This window comes from Talpa europaea (genome assembly GCF_964194135.1).
Source record: "Talpa europaea genome assembly, chromosome: 8".
NCBI classification, from domain to species: Eukaryota; Metazoa; Chordata; class Mammalia; order Eulipotyphla; family Talpidae; genus Talpa; species Talpa europaea.
In genome coordinates this window covers 95866522-95885627 of record NC_140075.1, presented here as the reverse complement: position 1 = coordinate 95885627, position 19106 = coordinate 95866522, and the positions used below count along the sequence as shown (strand labels likewise).

General features: G+C 51.4%; 1 protein-coding gene across 14 annotated transcripts in view; it reads left to right on the top strand.

Annotated features, from left to right (window-relative positions):
- ACTN1 (actinin alpha 1) overlaps window positions 1–14113 on the top strand; it is a gene marked incomplete at its 5' end in the record, with an annotated part of 93428 nt that extends 79315 nt beyond the window's left edge. Inside the window, 12 exons of one of the 14 annotated variants that reach the window (XM_084239617.1) lie at window positions 1600–1747; window positions 3890–4040; window positions 4510–4618; window positions 5111–5251; window positions 6249–6431; window positions 6737–6871; window positions 7759–7938; window positions 8606–8752; window positions 9623–9703; window positions 10177–10242; window positions 11437–11595; window positions 13483–14113. In XM_084239617.1, the coding sequence (XP_084095743.1) occupies window positions 1600–1747; window positions 3890–4040; window positions 4510–4618; window positions 5111–5251; window positions 6249–6431; window positions 6737–6871; window positions 7759–7938; window positions 8606–8752; window positions 9623–9703; window positions 10177–10242; window positions 11437–11595; window positions 13483–13641 (1659 nt within the window). In that variant the 3' untranslated portion in view covers window positions 13642–14113. Of the gene's footprint in view, window positions 1–1599; window positions 1748–3841; window positions 4041–4509; window positions 4619–5110; window positions 5252–6248; window positions 6432–6736; window positions 6872–7758; window positions 7939–8605; window positions 8753–9622; window positions 9704–10176; window positions 10243–11436; window positions 11596–13482 lie in introns of all 14 variants that reach the window. The other 13 variants (XM_084239613.1, XM_084239624.1, XM_084239621.1 and 10 more) reach the window with 13 other exon arrangements.
- Window positions 14114–19106: the final 4993 nt, after the last annotated feature.

Here is a 19106-nt window from a genome sequence, read left to right as displayed (position 1 = left end):
TCAAAAATATTTTTGCGGGGCCTCCCAGTGGCGCAGCGGTTGAGCGCTGGGTTGCGAAGCTGCCCGCGGCCTCTGCGGCACCGGTTCGATCCCCGGCTGCTCCCCGGCCACGGAGGAGGGTCCCACATGGCACGCAGACCTCTCCTGCCGCCCGCTGCTCCCCTCAGCAGTGTATTTCGTCAGTCTGCCTGTTCTGCTCCCCGCTCTGGCTCTGGTGAATTCTCTCGCCCTCCCGCGCTTCTGACTGTACCCAGTGCTTGTATAAACAAAAACAAACAAACAAATAAATAAATAAAATAAAAAAACATGCCTCTATAAAAAAAAAAAATATTTTTGTAGACAAAATGCTTTTGCGGTATTGCACCAAATACAGCATAATTCAAAAGCAGTAAAGATAACCATGGAATTTTGTTTAAGCACTTAAAAATTTGTATTTTTAAACAAATAATAGATTTCAGGGTTAGGATATGTCAAGGTCATAAATAAGCAAAATACAAAAAATTGGAATCATAATCTTACTACCCATTATCAACTTAAAAGATATTTTGAGAAGATTCTTTTAGTCTTAGTATTTTAACAGAATCCAAAAGCATTTTACTTAATAAACAGTTTTAACAAAATAACTTTGTAGTGTGAGCCAGCCTCCCAGGTCATTAAATACTCCTCATTTGTGTCACTTTTGTGTTATTTCTCCCTCTTTACCCTCTCCTGGGGACCTGGGGAGAAATTTCATGAACCAGAAAAAAGACACAGAAGAGATTTTAAATATCCACCAGCTAGAGCTTTTTGCCTTTGGGAACCCAGAGAAGTAGAAGGTGTGGGCTTAGAAAGCAGGTGGGAGGGGTCTGCAAACAGGGTTGGAAGGAGCAGGATCCGCTGGGAGTCTTGAGAGAGGCATTGACATTCTGGATGCAATTTGGAAAATTGCAGTCCTTTTACAGATTCCCAGGCTAAATCAGCAGCTCCTAGGTACCCGGAGCTGCTGCTCGCTGGAGGGTGTTCTATGGAATTTGAAAAAGTGCCCCCTCCTTTGGGGAGAGGGACCCTGGCCCCAGCTGTACAAGGGGACCCTGGCAGCACCTTACATTGTTGAGTTCAGCTGGGTCTCAGCCCAGCCGGGGGTCCAGTCAGTGGCTCCCTGTCTGATGGGATGGGTTTGTGCTCAGTGTTTGTCACTTGGCCTCAGACACTTGGCCAGCTCACCCTGACCAGGGTCCCACATGCCCCCAGCTATTTCCTGCAGCCCATGAGCAGACGTAGAACGGTGGGGCAGCTTGGAGACTCCCATGCCTACTTGCCTTGGTCAGTTTCCCTAGCTGGCCCTGCAGCCTCTGGGATTGGTCAGAATGCTGTTGGAAGCCAATCTCGGGCCACAGAAGGTCTTGGGCTCTTTCCCTTTGGGACTGTGTACCCATAACTCCATCGTCCCTTGTGGACTCTAACCCTACTCCTGGCCCTGGGGGCCTGGTGCTCAGGAACCCAGGGAAATACCCGTGGGGCCTGGACAGGTATGGCTGAGATGGGGCCGAAGCCCCTCCTGCAGGCATAGAGCAGCTGCGAGTCTCAGCCAGCCTGACCCTGTGCCTCCCATCCCCTCAGGACATCAACAACGCCTGGGGCTGCCTGGAGCAGGCAGAGAAGGGCTATGAGGAGTGGCTGCTGAATGAGATCCGGAGGCTGGAGCGGCTCGACCACCTGGCAGAGAAGTTCCGGCAGAAGGCCTCCATCCACGAGGCCTGGACAGATGGTGAGGCTGCCCCAGCCCAGCCCCCAGAAACTGCCTGCTCTGAGGCTCCCCCTACCCAGCCCCAACTTTCTTGCTTTTGTCTCTTATTGGTCCTTCGGCATTAGGCAAATGCACCAGCCTTTTGGTTGTTTCATTTCCCTCATCTGTAAAGTGGGATAACCATAGCACCTAATGATAGGTTTATGAGAGTGAGATAAATTCACAGTTACGAAGCACTGAGATGTGTTCCTGACATAGTCCCATGCTCTGTAGGCGTTAATTATTGTTCTTGTCACCATACATGATTACTTCTTCCCTGAATCAGGTTGGGGTTCAAATCCCAACTCTGCCACTAGAACAGTGAATCTGCACCAGTGACTTAGCTTCCTGGACTCGCCTCCTGGTCTTTAAGATGAAGGTGCTGCTGTGCCCTCCTGTCTTCCCAGTGTACCTTGTAGGGCTGTAGGTTGAAATCTTGTAAGTGCATTTCATGCTTAGTTGCCTGCCTGCGCACGGGGCACCCTGGGTAGATGGTCTCACGAATGATTTTCTTCCCTTGCCTTCCCTCCTTCTGATTCTGGCTTCCAGTTACAGAGAGTTAGAGCCCTTGCCTTAGCATGTCTTCATTACTCCAACCTGGAGGCACTCGGGGCCCTGTCTGGTGTCTATTGGCAGCTAAGGTTAACTCTGGAGAGAGAAAATCACACCCAGAATAGTCTTTTCCCCAGAACTTGGGCAGAGACTGGAGAGGGGACCCGATGCCTATCTTCTAGCACCGTGCTGTCTGTTTCCGCTGGAGTCCCTGACACAAACCCCATTGGTGGGTGAAACTCTGTGTCCTAAGATACCCCCACTCTGCCCCTCAGACCTCAGGCTAGAGACCTGTAGGCATGGCTGCGTCCTGTGGCCATGTGCCAGCCAATATGCTAGGTAGGGGATAGGAGTGGGCTTGGCTCACCTGGGTGGGACGGGGTGAGTCAGTTCCCAGTTGTCAGAACACATGCTTGACTCTGTCCACAGTGATCTGAGGCTGCTGCCCACCTTCCACTGTGGCTGTACAGTTATTTATCCCAACACAAATGGTGCATTGTGGAGGTGGGATGGTAGAGATTGCACCAATTCACCCACATGCTTCCATTGTGTCCACTCTGGGACCAAGGGACCGTTTACTGCAGGATATAGAGCAAGGACTGTGCCCTTCAGCTTGCTGGTGACCAGCCATAGCCTAAGAGGTGCTGGCTGTGCTTGACGGACCCAGCCTCTGGGGATAGCAGCCTAACTGTACCATACCTCCTGGTGTTACTGCCCATAGCCCTGGATTAGCTCTGTTTTCTGAGACTCTAATGAATTAATTGTGAGTGTGGGAAATCATATACCTGGAGATTTTGCAGTGAGACCATTGGTAAGCTACAAACCAGGCCAGGGGGCTTGAATGGCCACAGCAGGGCATACACAGTGGATTCATCTGTAATTTTCCCCCCAAATTTGTGTCATTCTGACCTAGAAGAGTAGAGGGAAGGGAAGAAATGCCACACTGGGTGTAGCCTGGGGCCTGGCAGCTCAGCCTTCTTTACTGAGAGCGACTGGGTGTCATGGCCGGCACAAGCACAGGGTGACCTTGGGAGAAGCCGGGCCAGGGGCATGAGAGAAGCCCTGTCTACTCAGTGGCCTCCCAGTGCACCCGCTGAGCATCATCTATCATCCATCCCAGAGTATAAGCCCTGCCCCCAAAGAGAGCGAGTGGAGACCTGATAGAGACAGGGTGCTGACCTCTAATGGGCTGTGTGCAGAGGAGAGAGTCCCAGCAGGGCTCGGGGCCAGCCACAGCAACGCAATTCTCTAAAGAGGGGGTACCCCTGAACTGCTCAGCTTGTTTCTGGCTTGTATGCCTCCGGGCAGAGCCCCCATGGCCCTGCACAGCTTTCCTGTATCACTATCCTGATGCCCCGTGTCAGGTTCCGTGGTGAGTAGTGACTCCAGGCCCATCCCCCAGGGGGTGCTCTGGCCGTGCATCTCACATGACAGATAATAGATAATCATGGACAGCTCCTTGGGATGTACCCCTGGAAATGGAGCTCCTGATATCCTGAGACCCAAGTGGTCAGGGTCAGGAAGATACTCCCCCAACTTCTCTTCAACCTGGTACCTCTGTCTCTGAACCAGGCAAAGAAGCCATGCTGCGGCAGAAGGACTACGAGACAGCCACCCTCTCGGAGATCAAGGCCCTGCTCAAGAAGCATGAGGCCTTCGAGAGCGACCTGGCCGCCCACCAGGACCGCGTGGAGCAGATCGCTGCCATTGCGCAAGAGCTCAAGTAGGCGCAGCCCTGGCTGGGGGCTGAGGGCGTGGCCCTGGAAAACGAGGGGGCGGAGACAGTGGTTCCTGGGTGGGAAGATTGTCCCTCTAGGTGGGAACAAACCTGTGACCCTTTCAGTCACAGGCCTTTGGTCCTAAGCTGTAACTGGCATGGGCCAGAGCATCTCCCATCTTGGCTTGAAGTTCTTTAGAGTTGACCTCAGTGCCTCCCTGCTGTTGGGCATCAGGGTCCACACTGACATCACCCCCAGGTGTGGTTGGGGCAGGGCCCTTGGACAGGAGGTCTGGCCTTCTTTGATCTCTGAGTGGTCTCCTGACAGCCGAGGAGGTGAGGGGTGGGAGGGGCGCCTGGAAGAGCATTGTGAATGGCGCAAACCTTCCAACCCCTACACCCCGGCCCCCGAGAGAGGAGAGCAGAACGTGGAGGTCCCCCGCTCACCTGGTTCTTCCTGTCTCTTCCCTCCCAGTGAGCTGGACTATTACGACTCACCTAGTGTCAATGCCCGGTGCCAAAAAATCTGTGACCAGTGGGACAATCTGGGGGCGCTTACACAGAAGCGGAGGGAAGCTCTGGAGGTGAGGGCCTGCAGGGGGAGGGAAATCTGCCCCCAGCCACTCTGTGTGGCACTTCCTGCTTCTTGACTTGCTTGGCTTTGGGCCAAAGCACTCTCTGGGTTCCCCAGAACTCCCCGAGCCCTAGCCTGCCTGTGGAAGTTGTGTTGGTACTGGATTTGGGCTTTGCCCTGGTGGGAATCCCTTTTCTCTTGTTCTAACCATGTCTCATCTTCCTGGACTGGTGCACTTAACAGCCCCAGACATTTGAGAGCTTTCCTATGAACTAGACTCTGGGGCCAGGCCAGGGGATTCCAGTATGGGGTGGCCCATTTACCCCACATTAGAACCAGTGTTACCAGAGAGAGCCTGTTCTTTGGGGCTGAGTGGTTGGATGCGACCAGACCTGAACCCCTTGGTGCTTGTCGGGAGGATCTTGGAGAGACTGGTGGGAGGTGGGATTCTGGATACCACTCTGCTCAACACCTTTCCACCCAATCCATCTGGCACTCTCAGCGGACAGAAAAACTGCTGGAGACCATTGACCAGCTGTATCTGGAGTATGCCAAGCGGGCTGCGCCCTTCAACAACTGGATGGAGGGAGCCATGGAGGATCTGCAGGACACCTTCATCGTGCACACCATCGAGGAGATCCAGGTGTAGTGCAGCCTCTACCCCAGAGCCTGCCACCCCCAGCCATCCCCTGCCCGCTCTTTGAAATCACTGCTGTCGGATGACCCTGTTGGGGAGGACACAGGGCTGGCACCGCGAGAGTTTTGTAGATTCAAATTCTGCATTTTATTTAACATGGTCATATATGTATATGTTTAAATCATGAAAATATCTGATAAGTCGCCCTCCTTGCCTTAGCCGCCCCCATTCCTAGTTTCCTCCCAAAGGTAAGTAATATGATCAACCACGCAGCCTTTCAAGATGCAAGAAAATAGGGTTTTTTTAAGGATATATTTTATTTATTTAATCATACAAGAATTGGGATATAGGCTAGAGGTGCGGGGTGAGAGGATTCACAGGCAGAGTGGGGAGCAGAACAGGCGGATCTCCTGAAATACACTGCTGAGGGGAGCAGCTGGCGAGAGGTCTGCTGCACCATGTGGGTTAGCTCCCTTGCCGGGGATCAGACTCCTGCTGCAGTGGCTGCTGATAGCTTCATAGTGCTGAGACTTAATTGCACCACCAGGGAGGCCCAAATATGTTTATTAACCTGTTTTTCCCTATACCCCCCCTTTTTTTACACCATATCCTGAACCTGATTTTTAATTTAGAAATTATTTTGGAGCTCTTTTCCTATCAATAAGCAGCTTCCTTGGGCTTTTATACGCCGGCAGAGTATGACATACAAAAGGTTTTGCAAAGTGTTATGGAAACCTGGGTTGGGGAAGGACACTTGGGGGCACCCCTTGTTCTTGATCTGACTGTTGGACAATGAATACCCTGGTGGGGTGAGGAGTGATTCTGCTGACTTTAGCAGCCCCAAGCATGAAGCTATTGCTTAAATGGCAGCTTTCATCTTCCTGTGACCAGCCCCACCATGCTGATTCTCAGCCCTTGGTTGATGCCTGGGGTCTCCTACCTGGTGTGGGGCCGGGCCTCCACTGACCATCCCAGTCACTTCTGCCTCCACATCTCTGTCCAGGGATTGACCACAGCCCATGAGCAGTTCAAGGCCACCCTCCCTGATGCTGACAAGGAGCGTCTGGCCATCCTGGGCATCCACAATGAAGTGTCCAAGATTGTCCAGACCTACCACGTCAATATGGCGGGCACCAACCCCTACACCACCATCACTCCTCAGGAAATCAATGGCAAATGGGACCATGTGAGTCCAAGGGCTGGGTGGGGCATTGGCTGAGCCATTGTAAGTTTCATGAGGGATTTTTCATCTTTCTTTGGAGCCAATTTTCCTTGATTGTTTATTGATCTTTTTTTTTTTTTTTCATTGTCATACAATAAGCACTCTTCTGTCAAGTTAACTAATCACTGAATTTCTGGAACAGACCAAGATCTTTATTCCTATTCCATTACTGACTGGTCCCTTCCTTTCATGAACCCTCCATTCCCCATCTGAAATAGGGGGCCAATGGCTGGCCCATCTCCTATGTTCCCTGACTGTTTCTGCTTCAGGTGCGACAGCTGGTGCCACGGAGGGACCAGGCACTGACAGAGGAGCACACCCGCCAGCAGCACAACGAGAGGCTACGCAAGCAGTTTGGGGCCCAGGCCAATGTCATTGGACCCTGGATCCAGACCAAGATGGAGGTTGGTCCAGTCGTAGGAGGCAGGGAGAGGGCTTCTACCCTTCCTGGTGCCCTCCTAGTCAGTAGCTCACAAGGACTGTGGGTCTGCTGCCTAGAGTGTGGCACCTGTTCAGGCAAAGCATGTGGTTGATCCCAGTACCTGGTTTGGGAGCAAGGACCCATACACGGACACCGCTGAAGAGTCTCAGGGCAAAGTTCCACAGGAGAGGCAGCACCTGGATGGTTGACTCAGCTTAGCCTTTGGGCTTATCTCACTACTAGGCCTCGCTTCCTCCAGAACAATGAGTTTGGTCAAAGAGGAGGACCTTCCCAGAGAGAGAGCTGGACCTTGGGCAGGCATAGGGTTTTTTTTATTGAATCTTGTGAGCCAGATTGACAGGTGTGGTAGATCAGGAAAGGGACTACTTGGGCAAGAGCCTGTTATCCGTCTGAGCTTGTTGAGGGCAGAGACCAAGTTCACCTATGCACACTGTGCATGGTAGGTACTCAGGAAATAGTGGCTGGGTTGAAACAGGTCCCCAGAAAGGGATTTCACAAACACAGTTTGTTTATTACATGGATGAAAGACAGACCATGGGATTGAGGGGGTTCAGGGCGGGCTGGCCAGGAGCATGGCCTCTGAGGAAGTAAGCCAAGGGCACTGAGGCCGTGAGGAACTTGGCTCGGTGGGCACAGAGAGAGGGTCCCTGGACTAAGTATCATGATTCCTGTGCGTGGGGCACCCTGCCGCATGGCTTGCTCTGGGCTTACTATTACCCCCAAGGGGCTCTCTAACACCAGAGTGGGAACCCAGAATCATCTGAGTTTGACCGGTAACCTCGGGGCCCAGTTCTCACCCCAGGGGTGCACAGAGTGGGGTGGGCTGACAAGGGTCTCCTTCCTGAGCAGGAGATTGGGAGGATCTCCATCGAGATGCATGGGACCCTGGAGGACCAGCTCAGCCACCTGCGGCAGTATGAGAAGAGCATCGTCAACTACAAGCCAAAGATCGACCAGCTGGAGGGGGACCACCAGCTCATCCAAGAGGCGCTCATCTTTGACAACAAGCACACCAACTACACCATGGAGGTGAGTGGAGGGCGTGCCGGGCCCCAGGGCTGAACGGGGGAGTTATCCATCTCTCAGGGCGTGTTCATAGTGGGATAAACACCCCTTCTGGAGTGAAGGGATGAAGAGCTCCAGGTCTTCAGTCATCAGTGCCTTCTGAAAGCCACAGAGTTTGCTGAGAATGCAGGTTATAAGACCTGTCTCAAGAATTTGATTCCCTGTCTGGAACAGGGCTCAGGAATCTAAATAACCAGCACTGCAATGATTCTGGTGCTGGTGGTCTCTAAACTCTGGCTCAGGGGCCTGCTTTTGCAGTGACTTCTTGTTTTGACCATGAAGGCCTGTGTGTGTGGCTGTGGAGTTGGGTGCTCAGGAAATTGCCCCGGTTTTTGTCCCTTAATCTTTACCACTACCAGTCCTATCAAATAGTGACTCAGCCCACACTGGCAGATCAGTCTCTGCTGTCCAAGCAGAGGCTACCTCCCGCCATGCTCTCCCCCTTTCTCTGGGTTCTGTGTGCTGGTAGCTCTTGCTGGCCGCCTGCCTCTGGACGGCAGCTGCGCTCACCAACGCAATGGAGTGCAGTGTTTGGCTGCTTTGGCCAGTTGACAGTCGGGAAGTGACTGTGTAGGCAGCAGGGGGCCTAGGCTGGGTCCGCTTGGCTGACAGGCCCCTTGCCCACCCCCAGCACATCCGAGTGGGCTGGGAGCAGCTCCTCACCACCATCGCCAGGACTATCAACGAGGTGGAGAACCAGATCCTGACCCGGGATGCCAAGGGCATCAGCCAGGAGCAGATGAATGAGTTCCGGGCCTCCTTCAATCACTTTGACCGGGTGAGCCCACCCCCTGCCTCTGCTTAGAGCAGCCCCACCCTGCCCCAGGACCCTGGAGGGCACTGCCCAGGGCCAGGCAACCATGCTGGGCCACCTTCCCAGGCAAGTGAGGTAGAAGGAATTGCTGTTAGTCCACCCTGACTACATTGCAAGAAACCATCCTTGGAAAAGACCTTCAACCCCTGACCCTTGCTCTCCTACCATGAGGATCAACCTCAGGAGCAAGGCTACCATAGCCTCCAGTGGAGCCCTGCTGCCACCGCCCCTCAGGAGAGGAGGGGAGCTCCCTCCTACCCCCACCCCACCCTGGGCGGCCTTTGGGACACTCCTCAGGGGAGAGGGTGCCAGGGTTGTCAGTCCTGGGTTCTCGTTCCCACTTTGAGACTGACTGGGCTTTTGTGGGTTGCCCCTCCTAGTGCCCTGGGGCTTTCAGGGTGTCCACAGGGGTGGGAGCATGGGCTTAGGTGCTGCCCACCAACCCTGCCTGCTTCATTGCCCTCCAGGCACCTGAGTGGGTGAAGGTCTCCTGGAAACCAGGATCAGGGCGTCGGGGCTGAAAGTGGGCTGGGGCACTTCTGGGGGAGCTTCTCACCCTCGTGCCTCACCATGCTCCCCTTTGGCCCTGCTTCCTGGAGCGGGGCCCATGTGTCGGGGAGAGGGCACCTCAGGCCCCTCATCTGTGTGTCTAATCGTGTGCACTTTTATTTCCCCTCCTCCCCACCCTGTCACCCTCACCCTCTCCATCCGCATGACTGCCCTGTGTCTCCCCACACTCACCACCCTCCCCCCGGGGCACGGCCCACCCCTCCCCTCACGGGCTCCACCTCCCTGGCACCGCATGGCTCGCTGCCTGGCGCACGGCGACCCCAGGACCACTCCGGCACGCTGGGTCCCGAGGAGTTCAAAGCCTGCCTCATCAGCTTGGGCTATGATATTGGCAACGACCCCCAGGTACTCGCCTCCTGCATGGAGCACACTCAGGGGTGGCATCCGGGGCGAGAAATAACTTGTGTTTCTCCTTTTTCTCTCCTCTCTCTGTCTGGATCTCCTTGTCCCCCCTTTCCTGTGGGCCTCGGGGCTCATCCTTCCTGCTGCCTCTGCCTGGTTGGTGTCGGGCTCCTCCTCCCGCTGCTCCGAACTCTGACCTCTGCCTCGGTCTTTCCCGGGAACCTGCTTGGGGCCCGCCTTCTTCTCTCCTCACCGCTCTGCATCCTGTGGATGGATTTTCGCATCTCCTTGCTGTCTTCCACCTCCCTGTGGACATTTCCCGGATGTGTATTTGCATCTACTCCTGTGTTCCTCTTCCTGACCCCCAAACCATACATCTTCTTCTCCCCTCCGGCCACCTGCGCCCTGTCTTCCTGGCCCTGGGCCGGCCCTTCTTCCTCTGACCCCCCCTTGTTCTTGGTGCACTGCCCCCACAGAAGAAGACAGGCATGATGGACACGGATGATTTCCGCGCCTGCCTTATCTCCATGGGTTACAATATGGTAATGTAAACCCCACCCTCTGTCCAGCTGGCCGGAGAGGCCAAGTCATGGCTGTGACAAGCTGGAGGCCCTCAGGTTAGGGGTTGCCCTTCCCAGAGGGGCCTCAGGATTCAGGCCCGTGGGGAAGATGACACCCTGAAGGCCAGACCCTACGTCAGGGCCTTGTGTGTCCCGGAGGCCTGGCCTTCTCACCTTGGAATAGGTGTCTGTTTATCAGTTAGGACTTACTGTGGAGACTGGCTTTTTCACTCCCACCGTGGATGAGTAGATCGACTCAGGCTGGCAGGAAGAACTGGTAGTTTGGACAGTCTGGGTTGGAGTTGGCTCTATTTCATTTGCATGAGACAGAGGTTCTCACCTCCCATCCTGGTGATGTCTCCAGCCAGGCCTGACCCCCTCTCTGCTATGGCCCTGGCACCCCCTAACCTGCTCAGCTGCCCAGCTAAGGCAGGTTTTCAAGCAGGGCAGGGGCCTTAGCTAGGCCACCAGGCAACTCTTGGGCCATGATGCAAAGTGCAGAACCTGCAGGCTGCCCAGGCCAAGGAGGACAAGGCATAAGCTGGGAGCAAATCCCAGCTCAGCATCATCAACTTGGGGGCCTGGACAAGGTGAGGGGAGCCCCTTGGGACTGTTGTGAGGACTGAATGAAGGAAGTTAAGTGAGTGCCATGGATACACAGACGGTGTGTCAGGGAGAGCACAGATGGTGCAGCCAGACTACCCGGGTTCAAATCCGAGGTTCACTATTCCCTGATTGTGTCATCTTGGGCAAGTCACTAAACCTCAAGTTCTCACCTGGAACCCTGATGGAAACGATAAATACCTGCCTTGTGTGGTTGTGGTGAAGGTTGAATGAGTTAAAATGGACCCTGCACTTAGAATAGTGCCTGGCACATAGTACGTGCCGTGTGGATATTCACACTTGTCATTATCTTTGACACCGATGTCATCTACATCATTATTATATTTGCTTCAGGGGGAGCCCAGGCATCTGTAGGGGGCAGGAAGCCTGAGTCGGATCCTGACCATTGGGTGTTGTGTCCCTGTCAAACCTCAGGACGGCCCAGTCAGGGGCCGCTGTGTCCTCCTTTGACAGCCACGGGCTACTGTAGGCCCCCAGGGGCTTCAGGGCTGTCGGAGAATCCCAGGAGACCATGATCAAGGGACTTACAGGCCACGGTGTTCTTCCCTCCAGGGAGAAGCAGAATTTGCCCGCATCATGAGCATTGTGGACCCCAACCGCCTGGGGGTAGTGACGTTCCAGGCCTTCATCGACTTTATGTCTCGAGAGACGGCAGACACGGATACAGCAGACCAGGTCATGGCTTCCTTCAAGATCCTGGCTGGAGACAAGGTGAGTGTGCCGTGGCCGGACAGCGTGCGGGTGCAGGCTCTGTCTAGACTCTGCCCCGAGGGGATAGCATGAGCCACCTCACTGCTCCCCCTTCCAGCCCCTCTGACCCACCTGTACCCACTCAGGTAGCATCTTGGGCTCAGCTGAGGAGTAAGGATGTGACATTGGCTGAAGGGGTCCCCCACCAAGGGCACTGCACCTCAGTGAAGGACTCCTTCATACTTGAGGTGAAATGATGGGTGGTGGAGAGTATAGGGTAGAAGGGTGATGGAGTTCAGCAGAGAACTGGGGCTTCACCGTGATGCTGAGCTGGGCACAAGCAGGGGTGCAGGTGGAGAGCAGGGTGAGGGCCAGTGGCCAGCAGAAGCAAAGTTTGTCTCTTGGTTTTTTACCCTGAGCAGCTTTTAACTTTAGGTTTCCAGATCTCCTGAGTTCCCTACAATGCCTGTCTGGCAGTGAAAATAAAGGGGGAACTTCCAGGAGAGATTGGGTGGGGTGGGGAGGCCAGATTTCCTCTCTGTGAAACTCACAGGATAACCCTCATTCTATCCTTCCGTCAAAACTGAGAAGATTCAGTCACGAAAAGCCAAATCCCATGGAGGGTATCATTTCTGAAACATCTTGGTCTGTCAGGGAGTAGAGACTAAAGCCACAAGAGGTTATTAAAGGTCTGGTTTAGGTTCAAGGACACCCTCTCAGTGTCATGACTTTGGAACTAGAAAGACCCCCAGAAACCTAGTTGAAATAACTCATGTGTAGAGTAGGAATGGGAGACCCAGAAGGGGCCTGAAATCCTTACTTTTGGGGTAACCTGAGGGCAGTCCGGTTCAAACCAATTCCTAGAGGACTCTGGCAGAGGATAAGCATGGAACTGGGGGCCACTTTGTGAGACCTCAAGTGAGCACTTCTGCAGCCTTAAGCTCCCAAAGCTTGTCCTTAAGCTTGTCCTATGGCCTAGCCTAAGACAGGGAGACTAAAGACCCAAACCAGGAGCTGGCAAGGGTGGGGCAAAGCCTGTGTTTTACAGCAGCGGCTCAGGAAGCTATCTACGACTATGATGCCCAGGCCCAATGCTCACCACCATCTCCTGAAATTAAGTGGCCTCCCCAGAGCCCGTTGAGTGGGTGCTGGGTGTATGTGCCTCCAGAGTACCTGGTGGCTTTGCTCTAGCTTGTGTTTATTGCAGACTGGGTTCCTTCCAGCCCATAACTCCAGTAGGGTAACCTTGACCCAATCAGACCTTTAGCAATCTCATTAGAGGTTCAGTCTTTATTTCCCTGTAGATATAGGTGCAGTTAGCACTCTGAAGTAGAAAACATGAGATAATTATATATAAGTATATATATAATTATGTATTCTAGCATATTCTTTTTTAAAATTTATATATTTTTTAAAGGTTTTATTTACGCATTCAAGAGCTGGGGTGTAGGCCAGAGGTGTAGAGGGGTGAGAGGATTCCCCAGAGACAGAGTGGGGAACAGAACAGGCAGATCTACTGAAATACACTGTTAAGGGGAGCAGTGGCAAGACAGGAGAGGTCTGCTATGCTATGTGGGTAGCTCCCTGGCCGAGGATTGAACTTGTGCTGCAGTGTCTGCTGATAGCTTCATAGTGCTGAGACTTAACCCCTTGCACCACCAGGGAGGCCCCTCTATTCTATCATATTGTACATGAAAAAATGTCTTAAAATCTTTATATATAACCTTATATATATGACACATAGATATATAATATGCATATGTATATGTCTTTATACATATATGTGTGTGTGTGTGTCTATCAAGAAGTTGTAGAGAGGACCAGAGTGGGGACCAGATGGCCCCCTAACTTTGCAAGTAGGTTTCAAGGCTACCAAGCTTGACCGCCCGACCCGCTCTCTCCCTGCAGAACTACATCACAGTGGACGAGCTGCGCCGTGAGCTGCCGCCCGACCAGGCCGAGTACTGCATCGCCCGAATGGCCCCTTACACCGGCCCCGACGCCATCCCCGGTGCTCTGGACTACATGTCCTTCTCCACGGCGCTGTACGGCGAGAGCGACCTCTAACCTGCCCCCAGCCCCGCGCCCTGGCCCCCAGTACGCCATGCGAGCCCTGCCCTGCGCCTCCGCTGTCCCCATTCTCCTGCCTGGGCCTGGTGTCCATGCTCAGCTGAAACCTGGTAAGCTGGGACCCACATGGCAATCGAGCCTCCCTGCCCGCAAAGTGACAGTTTACAAAATTATTTTCTGCAAAAAAGAAAAAAAAAGTTATGTTAAAAAAAGTAAAAAAAAAAACACAAAAAACAAAAACCACATATTTTATTATAGAAAAAGTATTTTTTTCTCCACCAGACTTAAATGGAAAAGAGGAAAAATTAACTATTTGCACCGAAATGTTTTGTTTTGTTGTGACATAGGAAAATAACCAAGCACAATGTTATATCCCATCCTTTTTATCCATTTTTTTCTATCTGTTCCATCTGCTGTATTCATTTCTCCAATCTCATGTCCACCTTGATGTGGGGATGGGGCGTGGGTCGGGGTGATCTGTCAAAAGGCACATTGGTGCATGTGTGTTTGCTAGCTCACTTGTCCATGAAGATATTTTATGATATTAAAGAAAATCTTTTGAAATGACTGTTTTTTAAGGAAGAGAATTTATGTGGCTTTTCTTCTTATTTTTAAGTCTAGAGGTGATTAGCCTCTTAGTGCATACTTTTTTTTTTTAAATATTGCCTATTAAAAATGGTTAGGACAAAACGGGGTGTGGACGACTTCTCTGGCTCGGCACAGACTATATTGAAGCAGCAACGCCCCCACGACTACTTTTGGTTCCTTGCGGGGTGCCCTACCTCCCCACCCTTAGGTTTTTGGCCCTGATGCATTCCACCTCTTACCCTTCAGTTCTTCATTTTCTAAAGCTAAAGGTGGTTTCCTCACAAGGCTGCTATGAGTTGCAAGCAAGGCTGGATGTGTAAGATTCCTTGATGATCAGCCCCACAGAGCCGAATAGCTGTGACATCTGCCTGCCCCCCATTCCTCGTGTTGCCAGCACAGGAATTGGCTCATCATGAGCTGGCAGCCCCCTGCCATTTTGCACATCCCACAGATGGCAGCTGTGTGGCAGCACCTCCTGGGAACTTGTTGGAATTGCAGAATCATCTCAGGCCCCATCCCAGCCTTCTGAATCACAATCCTCATTTTAACAAGATGCCCAGGCAACCGGTGTGCCCTATTTCTCCCATCTTTTCTCTTGTCTCTCCTCTCCAAGACCTATTTTTAACTCAAAGTCAGGGCTCTCAGCAATGCTATCAATACTAAGAGCAGTGCAGTGGGTTACAGAAATGTAATGTAGCAGCTGAAGCTGTAGGTCTGTATTCCAGTTATGTTTGTGTCATGATTGGTTGTGACAAATACAGGGGGTTGGTGTATGGAGTCTGACTCCCACAGTTCAAATCTGTGACTGCCATGTCCAAAGTGGGGAGGCCAAGTGCCATAATTCTCATACTTACCAGTGGGTAATGGTGCTATTGGAGGGTTGATGCTGGAAGATCAATCTTATTTAAAGTTTCAAGGGATTTAGTTGAGGGATCTCCTGCAAATAGGAGAACCCTTAACATGATGTGTCCTCTCATTTAAGAGGACTAAGGCTAAATCAGAACCTGCTGAGCTGACGTCAAAGATGCTAGTCCTCCATGTGAGGCCCTCTTGTTTAGGAATTGGGGCAGTGATTTTCTGGAACACTTGCTGTCCTGGGAAAAAGGGGGGGGTGTCTAGGCAAGGAGGCTGCTTAGGAGGAAGGACATGGGGAGAGAGGTTGGTCTCTGCTTTGGGAAAAATTGCTCTAGGTTTTACCACTGATTGGTAAACGTTCAACATGGGTCTGCTGTGACTGAAGTTCCATGGGGAAAACCACGGAACAAGGCCAGAGCCTGGGTCACAGGGTCAGCTTTTGAGAATCATTAATTCATAAGGTACCTTGTCTTAGCTCTTCACATGCAAATCTTCAGGCCATAGTGGGAGAGGAGTTTAGGAGAGGGGAAGTTGTTCCAACAGAGGGCAAGCATCTCAATTTCTCAATTTCCATGTCCTCAAAAATGTGTAAGAGTCCTATTAATGCAGCATGGCCACCAAGCTCTTCTACAACTTTCTGAAAAATGGCCTGAATTTTCTCAATGTTCAAGAGAAGGCTCCCTTGTATGTGTGCAAAGGACTCTATTTTGTTACTTTTCAATCTGTCAAAGAGGTAAAAATTTTAAAATCCTTTTTCGTAGTGTTGAATGTCAATCATACATGTTATATTGATAAAGTATCTTTCTGTAGAAATTAAAGCACTCTTGCTTGTCCTCATCATTCATACTCTTAATAGATTAAATCCCCCCAAACAACCCATTTGCAAATTTCATTAAATTCCTTTAAATATTTAACATTCTACAAGTTTTAATAATTCTTTCCAGGACACCAAACTCACAGCCCAGATCAGCTCAAATCCAAGCAGCAAAGTCTTGCTCAGCGCAAAGCACTGGAGATATTCGGAGTATGGCCCACAGTCTCTGGTGCAGTCCACAGCTGTTTACTAACATTCTCTTACACCTGCAAAATCTAAACATGTATCCAATTTCAAGTACATGTTTCAGATGAAAGCCACAAAACTCATACAGACTAGGTTCTCTCACGTGTTCAAGTACCTTAAATTCATCTACAGGTGGTCGTAATATGGACAATGCTCTTGAACACACCAAGGTGTTAATACTAAGAGCCTGATTTACTTCACCTATTTGATTATCTGTAAATAGGCTATTTCAAGTCCCCTTAGTACTCATGGCTGTTTGGTGGGGGGGGTCAAAGGTTCAGAATGGTGATAATTATCACTTGGAGATTCTAAGCCAACACAAGATGAGGGGTTCATGCTTCCATTCCACCAAAAGCACAGGTGAAGGCACAGCGTTGATGCTAATAGACTGTCTGCTGTGTCCCCAGGTTTCCCAAGTCTGGAGCTTTCCCCTGGCATTTGTTTTGCAACCTATCCCATCACCCACACCCACCCAGTCATCTTCTGGATTTGGCCTAGTTTTCACCTTAACCTGTTCCAGTTTACCTTAAATGATTGTGTGGATGGAATTCCCTATTCTGACCCAGGCAGAACTTAGTTGTTCCTGTATCAAGGAGATGAATTGACTGCACCTCCTACCTGTGTGTGGAGCAGGCATTTCTCTCTCTCTCTCTTTTTTTTTTTTTTAATTTGCCTGTCCCCATACCTTTATTGGGGCTGTGCTGATGGCTTAGGAAAACCAACTGCAAAGATAACTCCTCCCTCTTTGACCTCTGAACCCCTTAGCAAAATCCTAACTACTATATCTAGGTACCAGCCTGTCAGGGGAATGTACTATGTCCTCTGTGTCCCCCAGACTCAGGATCAGTGCCCTAAGAGTGGTCACTGGGCTGAGCTAGTCTTGAGTGTCAGGACTGGAAACTGGTAATGTCTCTGTGTTAAAAGGAGACTGGAGGCTTTGTCAAATCTTCAGCCAGTGCCAGGCCTTCTGGCACAGTATGGAAGGTTCCAAGTTGGCATCAATGGCAGGTGTGCCTCCAAGCAGTCCCACTTAATCAGTCTCAGAGCGGGGCCTACCTTTTGCTGACTGAGGGAAGATGTGCATGTGACACCAGTGCAGCTCAGGCATATCCTGCCACTTACTAGCTGGGTTACCTTGGACAAATAACCTTCCTACATACTTCGTGTACCTGGCACATGGGAGCCAGTCAGTGTGTGACAGTAAACTGTTAACTACTGTGCTTTGTTGTTAGGTTATTTCAAATATTTTAAAATATTCTTTAAAAGCCTTGACTATAGGGCCTCTCCTGGTGGTGCAGGCAGTTGAATGCAGCACTGTGAAGCTCTCCGCAGCATCTGCAGCGCCAGTTTGATCCCGGTCAGCCCGCGAGGGTCCCACATGGCACGGCAGACCTCTCCTGTCTCGCCTGCTGCTCCCCTCAGCAGTGTATTTCGTCAGTCTGCCTGTTCTTTTCCCCACTCTGTCTCTGGTGAATCCTCTCACCCTCCTGCACATCTGGTCTGTATAAATAAATAAATAAATCTTTAAAAAAAAAAAAAAAAAAAGCCTTGACTGTAGAAGAATCCCATTAAGAGGAGTCTTCCTATCTGACTAGTGGTGGGCCAGATAATGGTCTCCCCATAGTGTCTACATGCTGATCCCTGGAACCTGTGAATATGTTACCTTACATGGCAAACGGGACTCGGCAGTGTGATGAAGTTAGAGATCATGAGATGGGGAGATTATTCTGGATCATTCAGGTGGATCTTTATAAGACGGAGGCTGGAGTGTCAGCATCAGAGAAGATTTGACACGGAAGCAGAAGCTGGAATGACCTGAGGCCACCAGCCCAGAATGCAGTGACTCTAGAAGCTGGAAAAGGCAATGAATTGGGTTCTACTCCCAGGGCCTGCAGAAGGAGTGAGGCTGCTGCTAACCCATTTTGGATCTCCGACCACCAGAACTTTGAGATAATAAATATGTGTTATCTTAAGTCACTATATTTGTGGTTATTTGTTAGAGGAATAAATATTAAACTAACACTGCTCCATTGTCCAGGCGTCTGGGAAGTCATCTGCCTTCCTGACATCAGGGACTCACGATAGAAGTTTGAGGCTCTGGAGAAACGGCCCCACCTTCAAAGGCCTGACTCCTGACTTGTAACATTGGCCCTTGGGAGGCTGCCTTAGGTGCTGGACCAGAACTCCAGCTGACTCTAAAAATGCTAACCCACAGAGGAGGGAGATGGAAGCTACAAAACTCTGAAACTCTCGAAGGCTCAGATGATTGTGCCTAGCAGGAGGTGGACAGGCTGTTCAGCTGAGCTGATTGGGGTAGAGGTGGATGACCTCACATGGAGGTCTCCGAGGTCACATCTCCCTCCCAAGCTAGGCTGAATTTAGGATAACAGGACAGATAAGAGCTGCAATTGGCCACCAAGAGCACTGAAGGTCTCCATCTCTGTAGTGTCCAAAGGACAGCACCAGACATGTAACCACCTTCTTTCATCTGCATCAGACAAACCTGGAAGTCAGAGCTAGAAGCATATGTTGAGGCTAAGAGGGCCTGAAGTTTACAAGACACTCAGGCCGGCCTGCCTGGTAGGGTTCTAAAGCTAAATGACAGCTCTAGAAGGTCCATTGTGACTGGGGCTTTCAAAATCCCAAGAATGGTGGAGAAGTTACTGTCTGAAATGCAGTTTAGGCCTGAGCAAACAGCTAAGGTGGTGCTGTGGGACCTTTGCTAGTAACGTGGACCTGGACCCAGCTTAAAGACAACAGGAGAATAAGGCCATAGGTATTTCACAGAACTAGGAGCTAGGGAACAGCCCAGCTTCAGGTAGGGATGAAACCAGCCACAGGACCTGGAAAGTTCCCTGGAAGTCAGGGCCTGTTTTATCTGTTCCTCCCGGATGTTGGCTCCTCTTACAAATGCCCACCTTTCTCTGCTCGTGACTCTTGTGGGTGGGGCAGCCCCACG